Genomic DNA, 14719 nt, shown 5'->3' with positions numbered 1-14719 from the left:
ATTCTTTTCCTTACTGATCAACTCCTGCCATACTAATCAGACACACGTATACTCAGAAGTAAGTTCAAGTTCAACAGAGTTTTATTCTAGATAGATAGATAGATCTAGGATTGCTAAGGTCTTTTTGCATTTATTTCCTCTTCTATAGTGTGCCGTCTATATTGATTTCAGGCTACTATTTCATTTTTCCACTGCCTATTGGAAAATCTCGTTTCTCAAGAATTGTGCGATAAATATGTTAGTTCCTGCTTTGCTTTCTATTGCCTTTTACAGTGACTTTGCCTAAATGTCATGATAAAGCTATGTTTTAGCACAGGGGTCAGCAAACTTTTTCAGCAGGGGGCCAATCCACTGTTCCTCAGACCTTGTGGGGGGCCGGACTGTATTCTGAAGGAAAAAAATGAATGCATTCATATGCCCCACAAATAACCCAGAGATTCATTTTAAATAAAAGGGCACATTCTACTCATGTAAAAACACGCTGATTCCCGGACTGTCCGCAGGTGATTGGGCCGGATCCGGCCCCCAGGCCTTAGTTTGCCTACCCATGTTTTAGCATGATGGGAACAAACTAGATTCCTCCCGGAACCCTGCTGCCCAGCAGTCTCATCCATTCCCCCTTCTGTTTCCGCAACATCTGGAATGAATTTAGAAGCTTTGAATTTTCTTGGGTTATCTGAACTGAGCAAACTGCAGTTAATCTTAACTCTGCTTCTCTTGAAACGAGCCAATTTCAAACCAGGGTTTAGGAAGCTGTATCTTTGTAAACCGCTTAGTGGACTGTTTAAGTGAATTGGTGTGTAAAGTGTTCAAATGAATGAATAAATGAATGAATGAATGAATGACTTGCTTCTTCCTGTCCTGCCCATTTCAGCCTCATCTTCCTGAGACCCAACTTGGAGAAGCTGGATTTCTTCGATCTGATGTGGATTGTGGGGATCACAGACTTTGTACTCAAATACCTCACCATCGGTTTGAAGTGTCTGGTTGTCGCGTTGCCGAAAATTGTACTTGCCGTGAAATCAAAGGTAAAGAGACAGAGAGTCAGAGAGAGAGTTCTATTCTCACTCTGACTGGGATGCAGATCTTATTTTTAAGATGATTTTATTTTGGTTTTTGCCTCTGCATGGGGAGGGATCTGGTGTTGTGGATCAGGCTAGGGCTCCCATCCTTTTCGTTCCAAAGAGTTTAGTTATCCAAAGAGTTTGTTTATATTCTGCTATTTAAAAAACAAATAAAAAATCAGAGCGGTTTGCAACAATTGTACATGAAAGTTAAATTCAGAAGCTGTTTAACTATTATGCGAAGGCATGTTGTTAATTGCCTCTGTAAATCAGACAGGATGGAAAAGATTTCAGCACGCAGTTGAAACAAAGGCCACCTGCTGGATCTCTAGTGGCAGTGTGTTCCACAAGACTAGGCATTAAGGCTCAGTTTCTTGTTGTTGTCAAATGAGCCTGACCAATTGGGGAATGACCAGCAATGCTGCTGCAGATGAGCTCCTGGATGATCAAATTGAGATTCCTTCACTGAAGTGGGGCTGGGCTAGATGACCCTTGGGGTCCCTTCCAACTCTACAATTCTATGATCTCTAAGTAGGGCTTGGATGGTCCCCTTCCTGAAACCTTGGGGAGCCACTGCCGCTCAATATGGACCACATTGAGCTTAAAAAAAAGTTTAAGTATAACTTTATGAAAAATACCGAAGCTTTTCTACTAGGGATAACAGACACAGGTATAGCAAAAGAAGATCGGAAAATATTCCTCTATGCCACAGGAGCGGCAAGAATCCTAATGGCTAAAAATTGGAAAAAAGAAACTGTGCCAACAAAAAAGGAATGGCAAGACAAACTGTTAGAGTATATTGAACTGGCTAGATTAACAGAGGCAATTAGAGATCACACTAGACAAGAGTTTCAAAAAGCATGAATGCAGAGAACACTCCACAAAACAGGGCCCTAAAATACACACCTGGACTTGTTTCGATTAATGTCTGCAGGAGACTTTGTGGATATTAAAGTTATAATTAGAAAAATCTTAATAATTATTCATAAAGGAAACATCTTATAAGAAGTAAATAAGGAGGCCAGATACAGGATAAAGGAAGTCTTTTATTTGGTTGTATTGTTGTATGTTATGCTCATTGTATGTTATGTTCACATTTAATGAGGGTGGTTTTCTGTATTGGGGGGGGGGTGGGGGAGTTTATGTTATGTTGTAAATAAAATTTCCAGCACAGTGAGCTAGACAGACCAACGGTCTGGCCCGGTAGCTGCCTACTTAATTCAGCCTTTTGTTTCAAGCCATGAGAACAGAATCTTTCTGCAGGGAGGAAGGGTCCAAACTTTGTGGTATAACACCTGCTTTTCATGCAGCAGGTCCCAGGTTCCACCCCCAAAGGAATCTCGAGGTAGGGCTGGGGAACGCCTCCTTGTCTGAAACCCTGGACGGTCACTGCCAGTCTGTGTAGACAGCACTGGGCTAGATGGACCAAGGGGTCTGGCTCAATGTAAGCAGCTTCGAGGTCAGAGGCACCAACGCTTCTGAATACCAGTTGCTGGAAACCACAGGAAATGGAGAGATGCTTTTGTGCTCGGATCCTGCTTGCTGTTTTCCCATTGGGGCGCCTGGTTGGCCGCTGTGAGAACAGGGAGCTGGGCTAGATGGGCCACTGGCCTGATCCAGCAGACTCTTCTTATGTTCTTAATGGAATTAGGAAATGAGAAAATGGGGGTGATGGTGTGGCCGTTCTCCTCCTTTGCTCCCCGTTTCACCTTTATCCCCCCCAGTTTGTACAGAAGCACTTTTGTGTGGGAGACAGATGGGGACCTCTGTGTTAAGCGCACACAATTATCATCCTTCAGCCGGTGCTGAGATTTCAAGCCAGGGGATCAAAGTAATTCTAAATGGGTTTTGCGCGAGTAGGTGTGGTTGGAAAGGTTTGTCCCTAGATGCCGGGGTACTTAAGAAGAAATATTAATTTACCCCTGGCCGTCTTCCAAGAATCTCGCCGCCCTCCCCCTACCGCAAGCCTCTGATGATCATGATTATTATTATTATTTTATTTGGGGAGATTAATGGGCTGGGTCATGGCATAATCCAGCTTGGGGAGCGGGTGATGGTGGTAAAAACCCATCCAACATGCAAACGATGCAAATCGTCAGCCCAAGACAAATTGCAGAGCTGGAAGAGGTTCACAGCCTTTGCTTGCTTGTCTAAGAGCCGTCCCAAGTCCTCATTAATCCTTGTCCCAGAGAAGAAAGAGACTGTGCCTGTATTTTTCAACCACACCAGGAGGCTGGTAAGATTGCATCTGTCAGGGGCCCCCTAATGGCTCGCAGCACAGATGCCTCATTCTGAAAATACTTTTTCTCTTTGTCGAGACGCTGATCATCATCTCGAGTTGCCGTCTTTCTTCCTGCCGACCTTGAAAACAAGACCCTCTTGAGTGCTAGACTGAGGACGGTGTCTTAAAACCAGCCTTGCGCTTGTGTGTTCTCACTGGAATTCGACATTTTAAAACTGTTAGCTTTGTATGAGTTTTTAAAATCCCTTAAAAAAAGAAAAAAAGAGGCAAGCTTCTAGATCTCATGGTCTTTGAGAAAAGACAGAAAACCTATGTGTTGTCTCCAGCCATCTGCTGTTTTGTACATAAGGGCATGAGGTGAGCCTGCTGGATCAGGCCAATGGCCCATCTAGTCGAGCATCTTGTTCTTACAGCGGCCAGCCACATTCCTGTGGGAAACACGCAATCAGGATTCGAACACAAGTCCACTCTCCCCTCTTGTGTTTTCCAGCACGTGGTATTCAGAAGTGTTGCTGCCTTCAACAATGGAGGCAGAGCATAGCCATTGTGGCTAGTAGCCGAGGGCAGATCTACTATTAGACTAATAATACTTAATCTTGAGGACCCTTAATCCTCGAGAGGCCCCAGAAGACCACATTGCTTGAAATTTTGCTTGAAAAAGTACATCATGCATGTATATAACATTTCCCCAATTTCCCTTAATTTTCACACCCACCCTACCCACCCACCCACACATAACTAAAAAACTATAGGTAAAGGTAAAGGGAGCCCTGACCATTAGGTCCAGTCGTGACCGACTCTGGGGTTGCAGCGCTCATCTCACTTTATTGGCCGAGGGAGCCGGTGTACAGCTTCCGGGTCATGTGGCCAGCATGACTAAGCCGCTTCTGGCGAACCAGAGCAGCGCATGGAAACGCCGTTTACCTTCCCGCTGGAGCGGTACCTATTTATCTACTTGCACTTTGGTGTGCTTTCGAACTGCTAGGTTGGCAGGAGCAGGGATTGAGCAACAGGAGCTCACCCCGTCGCGGGGATTTGAACCACTGACCTTCTGATCAGCAAGTCCTAGGCTCTGTGGTTTAACCCACAGCGCCACCCGCATCCCAAAAAACTATAAGGCATAGGAAATTTTTATTCACTCCAGTGACTTTGGCATGTGAGATAATCCAGTACAGCATCTTTAATGCAAATCTGATTGTATGTATGTATGTATGTATGTGGTGATCTGTTGTGGAACAACCCCATTGAAGAAGATGACAGTGGCTACCCAGGCCTCCTTGCTGGTTGTGAAGGGGGCCCCTTAACTGTTCAGGCTTCAGGCTCCCAAAAATGTAAGTTTGCCACTGCTGGTAGCCATTGATGACCTCATGCACCTCCAAAATTTGCCTAATCTTTAAAGAAACCACCTCCAAATTGGTGGCCATCACTGCCGAGTTCTGTAGTTTAACTCTGTACTGCTGCACAAAGAAGTGCTTCCATTTTAGCTGTCGCAGATCTCCCAAAATTCAGCTTCGTTGGACATCTAGGAGTTCTAGCGTTAGGAGAGAGGGAGGAAAACTTTTTCTCTATCTGTTTTCTCTGCGTCACATTCAGAGGCTTGCAAGCACCAGGAGGAAGAGGAGGTGTCTAGCATTTCCCAAATTTCCATCACGAGTATTTCTGTTGCTTGCCTTAAAAAATACTAATCACCCACACCCCTCAAGCTGTCGCTCCTTAGCGGTGTAAATGAGAACCTGCCATTTGCCGCCCGGACAACAATAGGCGCCTCGAGGAGCCACATGGCTCTGGCCGTTTTAATTTACTTTAATTCATTTTCTATTGAACCCAAATGGTATCTGCTTGTTGTGTTGTTTTTAATGGAGGGCGTTCGGGAGAGGTGTAGCCAAGGCCCTCTTGAGGGAAGAGAGGGCCGCAGCTGTTTCAAAGTGCTCCAGCGCTGTGTCTCTGGTATCCGTTGGGCTTTTCAGGTTAGGGATAACTGCGGTTTCTTAAAGGTATGCCAGGGAGGGGGGGAGGAAATGGTTGTTCTCACGCAAAGTGCCTTTGCATGCCACCACTCAGCAGAGACTGTGACCCTCAGTACCTTAAGGATTGTAACTCCCCATACGCATTGACCCAGACCCTGTTCTTGTCATTGGAGAACCTTCTCTCCGTCCCCCATCCCAGAAAGCTTTGGAGAGTGGCAACAAGAGAACGAGCCTTTTCTGTGGTGGCTCCCTGATTATGGAACGCTCTCCCCAGAGAGGCTCGCCTGGCGCCATCATTACATGACTTTAGGCACCAGGCAAAAACAATTCCTCTTTACTGATGCCTATGGCTATTAAATAATCTATGGCTTCTGATAGTGTGGGGAGGAGGACTGTTATTATGATATTTTATTATTAAGCTGTCAGCATGCTTTTTGTTATGTTTTTATCATTGATGTTCTGTAATGTACAGCTGCCATATGTCTGGGATTTCCTGGGCATATCTGGGATTCATCTGTTGGAAATAGCGTCCGGGCGGAATATAAGAAAATCGGCAAAAAATGTCTGGGGAAACCTGGGCGTGTGACAACCCATGTCGGAAGTGTTGGTTTTTTTTAAGCAAATTTCCTTAAAAATATCTGGAAAACTTCATTTTGGGGGAGATTTTGCCCCCACCCTTAAAAAAGAAAAGAAAAAGCTCAACAACTTTGTCCCCACCCCAAAAAACCCCCTTTGTGTCTGGATTTTCTCTTTTTGAAATATGGCGACCCTATGTAATGTGTTTCTTAATGTTGTACACTACCCTGGGATCTTCTGATAAAGAGTAGTATATAAATTGAAATGATGATGATGATAATGTTACATCCATTGTACAGTGGGCTTCACTGGTTGTGCTTTCTAAGGCTCTACTTGGAGTGAACTGCAGTTCCTTTGGGGCACCCCCATCCCAGTGGTGGGCGGAGCCAGAGCCAGAGTAGGCGGAGCACCACTTGTGAGTTTTGAGCTTTGGGCAGCAGTTCCACACACGCTTGCGCACCCCTCTCAATCCATCTGGATAAGCAGAGGGGCTGGGAATAGCTCAAATACTCAGGGAGAGTGTGAAGCAGGGCTGATGAGAAGGGGTGTGGCCTAGGGAAAGCCCTGAGGGCCAGATAGAGTGGCCTGAGGGGCCACATTCATAACCCAGGCCTGGAGTCCCACACCTCTAGACCTAATTATGTTATTGGGGCCCTCTCTTCAGACAGTAGTGTGTGAAGGAAAGGCAGTCACCTTAGATTTTGAGGCCCTACCACTCATTCTGCTGAGTGCCGACCCCCGATAGCTGCCTCCAGAGTCCTGCCTTGATGGTGCCACTCTGGTTTGGAAAAATGCCTGGCCTGTATGCTTTGTTTGCAAACACTGGTAGAAAATGTGAATTGATCGGCGGGATTGTGCGTACTTCTCAACCGATATTGATCCATCGTCTCCCAAGCCCGGGGCAGGGGTGTGATCCTATAAATATGTTCCAGTAATAAAAATATGGAATATTTTCTCACCTGAAAAACCTGTTTGGGCAGAAGATTTAATGGAGAGGGGACGAGCCTGTTGTTGATCAATCTACTCACACGTATGTCTGTGGATCTCTGTCTTATACACATATTCACAAAAATGCCTATTCTGTAGAGTTAGCAATGCCGATCAGAAGGTCAGTGGTTGCGGCGCTCATCTCACTTTATTGGCCAAGGGAGCTGGCGTACAGCTTCCGGGTCATGTGGCCAGCATGACTAAGCCGCTTCTGGCGAACCAGAGCAGCGCACGGAAACGCCGTTTACCTTCCCGCCGGAGTGGTACCTATTTATCTACTTGCACTTTGACGTGCTTTCAAACTCCTAGGTTGGCAGGAGTTAATATAGAATAGGACGTCCCTATTTTCATTGGAGAAATGTTGGAGGGTATGCCATTACCTGGTGAGCTGGCCGGACTAGGCCTAAAGGCAAAAGTAACCCTGAAAGACAAGCGAGGAAGGACTCACTTTGCACCTACAACAGAGGAGAAGGGAGCCGAGAGGACTTTGTGCAGGCCGCCTGCCTTGCCAAACGCCGCTGACAGCCTCCTCATTAGCAAGCGGCTACCCCCTGCGAAGAGCCGCACGCTTTGCTCCAGAGCCTCCCTTCTAATCTACTAAATGGCCTGCGCTTGGGATCTCAGGCTGTTGCCATTACAGATTTGCTCCGCGCGATGGTCCCCTCGGGAGGCAGAGGCGGGGGGCGGCCGGGTCCTTGAGTAAGCGGCTGGCGTGACCTCACTTGCTTTCCCGGGGGATATGAGATCATCCGAAATGCCGAAGCTCTCCAAAGCCCTTCGATTTGCTCAGCGAGAGAGAGAGAGAGCGAGGAGGACAGCTTTGCCGGGTGATCTCATCCTGGGGGACCCCCGGGGGGGAGGGAGGGAGGGGGCCGAGCCTGCTGTTCTCCTCCAGGACCCTAATGGGCTTAATCCCCCTGGTTTTCACTGGCAGCAAGGAGCCAGTATTGGAGAATGGATGGAAATCGGCCGTGTAAACACGTTTTTACCTCTTTTCTTTTAAATGTTTCTCAAGTCTACAAAAGGAGCAGTGCGAATAACTCCCCCAGTATATAAATTCAAGCTTCTCCTCTGCTGGGGTGTGTGTGAAGCCCCCTGTTCTGGGAGGCACAGGGGGACTTGGGAGATTTAGTTTGTGTATTCTGTATGAGAATTGCTTCTTATCCTATGTAATTTTAGCAGATTTGACGGTGGTTTTATTGTCTATGATTGACAGTGTTTTCGGATGATGCCATGGCCTTTAGCTACTGCAGTAAAGTCTACATTGATGACATAGGGAGCTCTCTGGTCAGGCCATAGGTCTATCTTTCTTGGTGCTGCCAACTCTGGCTGGCAGCAGCTCTGCAGGATTTCGGACAGGATCTTTTTCCAGCCCTGTCTTGGGGGTTGAACCTGGGACTTTTCCCATGCAGAGCAGGTGCTCTAGTGCTCAGATGTGCCCCCCCCAATAAAAGTTCTAGTCCTCATGGTTCTGAATAATATCCACCACCTCTTTTGCCCACAGAAGGTCCCAGGATCTGCCTGGAAACCCCCGGAATAGCTAGCAGCCAGTATGGACAAGACTGAACTAGATGGACCAGTGACCTGATAAGGCACATTCTGACGTTCTTAAGAGAAGGGTTGTAGCTCAGGGGTTAGGGCATCTGCTTTGCACGCAAAAGGTCCCAGGTTCGATTCCTGACATCCCCAAGTAGGTCTGGGAGAGAGAACCACAGCCAGGCAGTGTCGCTGAGCTGCAGGTGGCTGGATTCAGTATAAGGCAGCTTCCTCCTGAGCTGCCCGGTGGGCTTTAATAATAATAATAATAATAATAATTTATTTATACCCCGCCCATCTGGCTGAGTTTCCCCAGCCACTCTGGGTGGCTTCCAACAAAGTATTAAAATACAGTGGTCTGTTAAACATTAAAAGCTTCCCTAAAGAGGGCTGCCTTCAGATTTCTTCTAAAAGTTTGGTAGTTGTTCTTTTCTTAGACATCTGGTGGGAGGGGGTTCCACAGGGTGGGTGCCACTACCGAGAAGGCCCTCTGCCTGGTTCCCTGTAACTTGGCTACTCACAGTGTGGGAACCGCCAGAAGGCCCTTGGCACTGGACCTCAGTGTCCGGGCAGAACGATGGGGGTGAAGACGCTCCTTCAGATATACTGGACCGAGGCCATTTAGGGCTTTAAAGGTCAGCACCAACACTTTGAATTGTGCTCGGAAACGTACTGAGAGCCAATGTAGATCTTTCAAGACCAGTGTTAAGTGGTCTCGGCGGCCGCTCCAAGTGACCAGTCTAGCTGCCACATTCTGGATTAGTTGTAGTTTCCGGGTCACCTTCAAAGGTAGCCCCACGTAGAGTGCATTGCAGTAATCCAAGTGAGAGATAACTAGAGCATGCACCACTCGGGCGAGGCAGTCCTCAGGCAGGTAGGGTCTCAGCCTGCATACCAGATGGAGCTGGTAAACAGCTGCCCTGGACATTTTTGTTGATTTGAGCCCTCCCCACAACTTGAGCAGACTGGGCACCCTCTCCTCAAACATCTGGAGGACTGTAGAGGTAGGAGAAGGCTGGGACAAAGGCGAGAGGCACAGCACCCCCTGGGACTGGAAGATATGACGACTGTATTTTTGAGCCGCCTTCCTCTTCCCAGGAGGCCAGCCAGCCAGGAGGTAAACACTGATCTAAATTGCTTTGCAGGTCCCGCAGCGGTTTGCTCTGTTAAAGCCGAGCGCGTCGGGACAGATGCACGGGAAAAGATCCTGGTCCTGGGTTTTCAAAAGGGCCCGAGTGCCGCCTGCCAAGCTGCTGAGCTCCTGCGAGTGGGTGAGGGGGCCTGGGAGCATAGCTGTCAATGTTTCCCCTTTTTAAAGGGAAATTCCCTTATTCCGAATAGGATTCCTCGCAAGGAAAGGGAAACGTTGACAGCTATGCCTGGGAGCTGAGCAAAGCAGTCCGTCGTTCACTCTCTTTATTTCAACACTCAGGGACCGATGCTCAGAAAGAAACTTCATACGAATGTAGGAAACAATCCCGATCAAAAGAAAACAGAAAACCATAGCCATGGAATTACTGATAAATGTGCCCCGGTATATCGTATTGTAGAGTGTCTGGCACAGAAAAACAAAATTAGTGGCCCAGGAGGGGAGGGGAAGCGAGAAGCAGAAGGCGCAGTTTGTTAGCTTTGCCGAAAGACAGGCTTCATCCAGCCCCCCCCCCCCGAAATGTGCTAGCTGGTCAATACAGGAACAACAGTTTTAGAAATGGGTGCCTGAGTTTTGATTGGTGTTTTCCTCTTCCCTCCTTGTTCCTTTTTCCTCGTGTGTCATGTTTTTCTTTTAGATTGTAAGACTGCAGGGGCAGGGACTGTCTGGTTGTAACAGATCATAAGTAAGCCACCGGGGGAGTCTTTGGGGCTGAAGAGCAGGGCACAAATCCTTTAAATCAGGGTTTCCCAAACTTGGGTCTCCAGCTGTTTTTGAACTACAATTCCCACTGGTCGTGCTAGCTAGGGATGATAGGAGTTGTAGTCCCCAAGTAGTTGGAGACACAAGTTTGGGAAACCCTGCTTTAAATAAACAAAATCAGAACTTCAGATTAACTCCTAGCAAGTCCTACATACAGGAAACACCTGTTCAAAAACTCTTTCTTTCCTTAATATGATATGCTTTAAACATGGTCCTTTGAAACCTCAGATACAGTGGCAAACCTGTTTATAGATTTAGTCCAGGTTGCTGCAGAGGGGTGTATGTGAACAGTTGGGTGTAATAAAGGAATAAATGGAACTGGGCAACCTGGATTTGCTAGTTCTATGGTTCCAGGTGATAGCCTGGAAGTAGCCTTTCCTGAGTTTCTCTCTCTCCTACAGGGCAAGTTCTACCTGGTCATTGAGGAGATGAGCCAGCTGTTTCGCTCCCTGGTTCCCATCCAGCTGTGGTATAAATACATCATGGGGGACGACCCGTCCAGCAGCTATTTCCTCGGGGGGATTCTCCTGATCTTGTACAGCCTCTGCAAAGTAAGTGGTTGACCTGAGGGTCAGGGATGGGGAAAGCTTTAGGCCACTTACAGTCTAACCTACCTCACAGGGTTGTGGTGGGGATTAATTGAGGAGGAAGGAGAACCAGCTGCTCCACTTTGAGCTCCTTGCAGGAAAAGTGGGATATAAATGTAGTATTATATTTTCATTTTATTTTTTTAAAAATCCCATCAAGTCATGAGAAAAACCATTTTCTGCTCGAGACCCTGGAAAGCTGCTGCCAGCCAGAGTAGGAAACATTGGTCAAGATAAGACAAGTAGCCTGATCTGGGATAAAGCAGCATTCTGTGTTCCTTTGTGAGGACGTCAGCGCCCATTCACACTGCGCTAGAGTGCAGGTTTAGTCGCCAGTGTTGGTTTTATCAGCCTCCCAGCAGGCTGCCATTCAACAGGCGAAGCTTTGATCTCGCTTCAGAGAAAATGCTGTCGCTTTCCTTGAAAGACAGAAATAGCACCTCCTCCCCCCCCCCCCGCCCCCTCATCCTACGGTGAATTTCTACCTCTTTTTGTTCCAGTCTTTTGACATCTGCGGTCGTGTGGGAAGTGTGAGGAAAGCACTGAAGGTCCTTTGCACCCCCCAGGTACGTAGGCAGCTGCTTTGCTTTCCTATAATTAAGATAATTGGATGCTCCAACAATGGCAAGGAAGAGCATCCATCGGAGCGGCTAGTGACTGACGAGGTTTGCTGCAGGGAGTGCGGGGAATTTCTAGCATTGCGCCGGTTAGGAAAGATTTGAAGAGTCCAGCTAAGTTAGCACATCCCTGGAAATCGCAGGAAATTATTCTCGGCTGTATTCGACCCAAAGCAAGCAATGAAGAAGCAATGGCAGCCAGTGCTTAAATGTGTAGACAAAGGCGGACAGACAGGCTAAAATGTGGCCCACCAGCCCTCTCTACCTGGCCCTTAGAACTCTCCCTAGGCCACGCTTCCAATCCCCAGCCACACCCCTCACCAGCCCTGTTTGACAGCCAAGTGTTTCTGCCCTGGCTGGATACGTGGCCTTGAACTCTGGCCATGCCTCTTGCCCAGGCATAGGCAAACTCGGCCCTCCAGATGTTTTGGGACTACAACTCCCATCATCCCTGACCACTGGTACTGTTAGCTGGGGGTGATGGGAATTGTAGTCCCCAAACATCTGGGCGGCCGAGTTTGCCTATGTCTGCTCTTGCCTCTCTGGATAGGAGGACCAAGGCGGGTGCGTGGGGAAGCCATTCCACTGCACAAAGGTAAAAAATTATATTTCTTGTACCGCCCACCTTTGACCCTGGCCCTTAGAAAGTTGTCCAGAAGGGAGTGCAGCCCTCAGGGTGTTGTAGCGATGTTTTGCATTGGAGTCACTTTCATGCAGGCAACTGACCCTATGCCTCACATTTGAGAGGCAGTGTGGTATAGCAGTGAAGAGTCCCAAGCTAGGACCTGGGAGACCGGGGTTCGAATCTCCCTCAGCCATGAAGCCCACAGGGTATCAGGGACTGGACAGAGGAGGAATAGTGGAGACCGCCTCCCCAGCCTGAGCCTTCCAGAGAAGAGGAAGACAGTACAGTGGTACCTTGGGTTAAGAACTTAATTCGTTCTGGAGGTCTGTTCTTAACCTGAGGTACCACTTTAGCTAATGGGGCCTCCCGCTGCTGCCACACCACAACCGTGCGATTTCTGTTCTCATCCTGAAGCAAAGTTCTTAACCCGAGGTAATATTTCTGGGTTAGCGGAGTCTGTAACCTGAAGCGTATACAGTGGTACCTCGGGTTACATATGCTTCAGGTTACATATGCTTCAGGTTACAGACTCCGCTAACCCAGAAATAGTGCTTCAGGTTAAAAACTTTGCTTCCGGATGAGAACAGAAATCGTGCTCCGGCGGCGCAGCAGCAAGCCCCATTAGCTAAAGTGGTGCTTCAGGTTAAGAACAGTTTCAGGTTAAGTACGGACCTCCGGAACGAATTAAGTACTTAACCCGAGGTACCACTGTATAACCTGAAGCGTCAGTAACCCAAGGTATAGATATACAACAGTGGTTTCCGGGAGGCCATAGCTCAGAGGCAGAGGAGGAGAGAAGCTGGGAAATAATTGGGGAAGACGAGGGGGAAGCAGAGCCAGAGCAGCTGGCTGACATGTTATCACTAGAAAGCATTCCAGACCCCCCTTCTCCCAGAACCCGGTGAGCATTGAAAGAAGGAGAGCAAAGGGCTAAGAGACAAATGGCCCTAAGCGACCACTGTAATAGGGGTGGTGCTGTTAACGATTGAGGAGAGAAGTGGGGTGGTGATTACTCGGAGCAACGCTATTACTCCAAGAGGCTGCTTTTCTCTGTGAATATTGAATAAAAGACCGTGGTAAGAATTCCCCTTGTTTATTTGTTCCTGGCAGCCTACTGTGGGGTGGGTGGGGAGGATCGGATTCCCTGACACCCGACACGGGGTGACCCAGCCTGTGTGTGGCTGCCTGACCTACCTCACAGGGTTGTTGTGGGTATAAAAGACAGGGGAGAAGGCAGGATCGAAATGTCAAACTGAACGGTGTCATCCTGTCATTTTGACTACATGCTTCTGCCTCCTTTTTCCAGACCTACGGGGTCCGTGCCACCAGCCAGCAGTGCAGTGAGGCTGGCGACATCTGTGCCATCTGCCAGGCTGAGTTCCGGGAACCCCTGATCCTCTTATGTCAGGTAATGCAGACTGGTTGGGTGCAGGGCAGCCTGGGCAAAGTGGCGCTGTCCTCACCCGGCTTGCTAAGTCGCCTCTGGGCTTAGTTTGCCAAACTGGGGGGGAGGGGGGAATGATCATACAAATCAGGTGTCACAGCGGCACACAGACACGCACAATGGCACTTTCCATGAAATCTTGCTCAACATGGGGCTGGAACGCACGACGCCGAGTTTAAGAGTGCCATGCTCTTGATTTGTCTGGGAAGAGTACACTGTTAGTTCCTAATACTGAAAAGAGGATTTTTTGTCTTACAGCAGCCAGTGGGGCGGGGGGGCGCATTGGACAAGCTTAGATCCTAATTACTTTTATTTACAGTGGTACCTTGGGTTAAGTACTTAATTCGTTCCGGAGGTCCGTTCTTAACCTGAAACTGTTCTTAACCTGAAGCACCACTTTAGCTAATGGGGCCTCCCGCTGCTGCCGCGCCACCGGAGCACGATTTCTGTTCTCATCCTGAAGCAAAGTTGTTAACCTGAAGCACTATTTCTGGGTTAGCGGAATCTGTAACCTGAAGCGTATGTAACCTGAAGCGTATGTAACCCGAGGTACCACTGTACTTTAGTTTTTGAATGCTTGGGAAGCTATTCCCCCCCCCCCTTTGCATATGTCAACACTTTGAAATTCATTTTTTAAAAAAATGGAAGAAAAAAAAAGAATTGGGGATAGGGTAAAGATTTCAGCCTCCTTAGATTTGGGTCCGACGCCAGCAACAAGCAGCCTCGGGCACCTGCCATCACCCAACAGCGCTCGTTTCTTTGTGGCTCCCGAGCAGCAGGAAGTTACTAGTCAATATTTTTTTATTTTTAAAAAATGAATTTCCGCACAGTGCCACAGAGGGGCACTCGTTCAAATACTCTGGCGCCCCTCCTGGCGGTCCTTTCCATTGCTACATTCGTGCTGCTTCCTGCTCATTGTACACCATCCTGCATTTTCAGCACCCTTTGCCTCTGCAGAAGGTCCTGGGTTCCATAGTAATGACAATAACCTTTCCTCCTTTTGCCTATAAAGCACGTCTTTTGCGAAGAGTGTCTCTGCCTCTGGTTTGACCGGGAGAAGACCTGCCCGCTGTGCCGCTCTGTGGCCGTGGAGACCTTGCGGTGTTGGAAAGACGGTACCACTTCGGCTCATTTCCAGGTGTATTAAACAGGATGAATAGAA

The 14719-nt window shown here is 48.1% G+C and overlaps 1 protein-coding gene across 1 annotated transcript in view; it reads left to right on the top strand.

Annotated features, from left to right (window-relative positions):
- The window catches only part of RNFT2 (ring finger protein, transmembrane 2), a 28241-nt gene extending 13522 nt beyond the window's left edge, over positions 1-14719 (top strand). Inside the window, exons 6-10 of the mRNA XM_083717432.1 lie at positions 875-1028; positions 10686-10835; positions 11372-11437; positions 13420-13521; positions 14570-14719. Of these exons, the coding sequence (XP_083573558.1) occupies positions 875-1028; positions 10686-10835; positions 11372-11437; positions 13420-13521; positions 14570-14704 (607 nt within the window). The 3' untranslated portion in view covers positions 14705-14719. The remainder of the gene's footprint in view (positions 1-874; positions 1029-10685; positions 10836-11371; positions 11438-13419; positions 13522-14569) is intronic.

The sequence above is a fragment of the Podarcis gaigeae genome, assembly GCF_964106915.1.
Source record: "Podarcis gaigeae genome assembly, chromosome: 16".
NCBI lineage: Eukaryota > Metazoa > Chordata > Lepidosauria > Squamata > Lacertidae > Podarcis > Podarcis gaigeae.
This window is presented reverse-complemented; position numbering and strand designations above follow the sequence as displayed.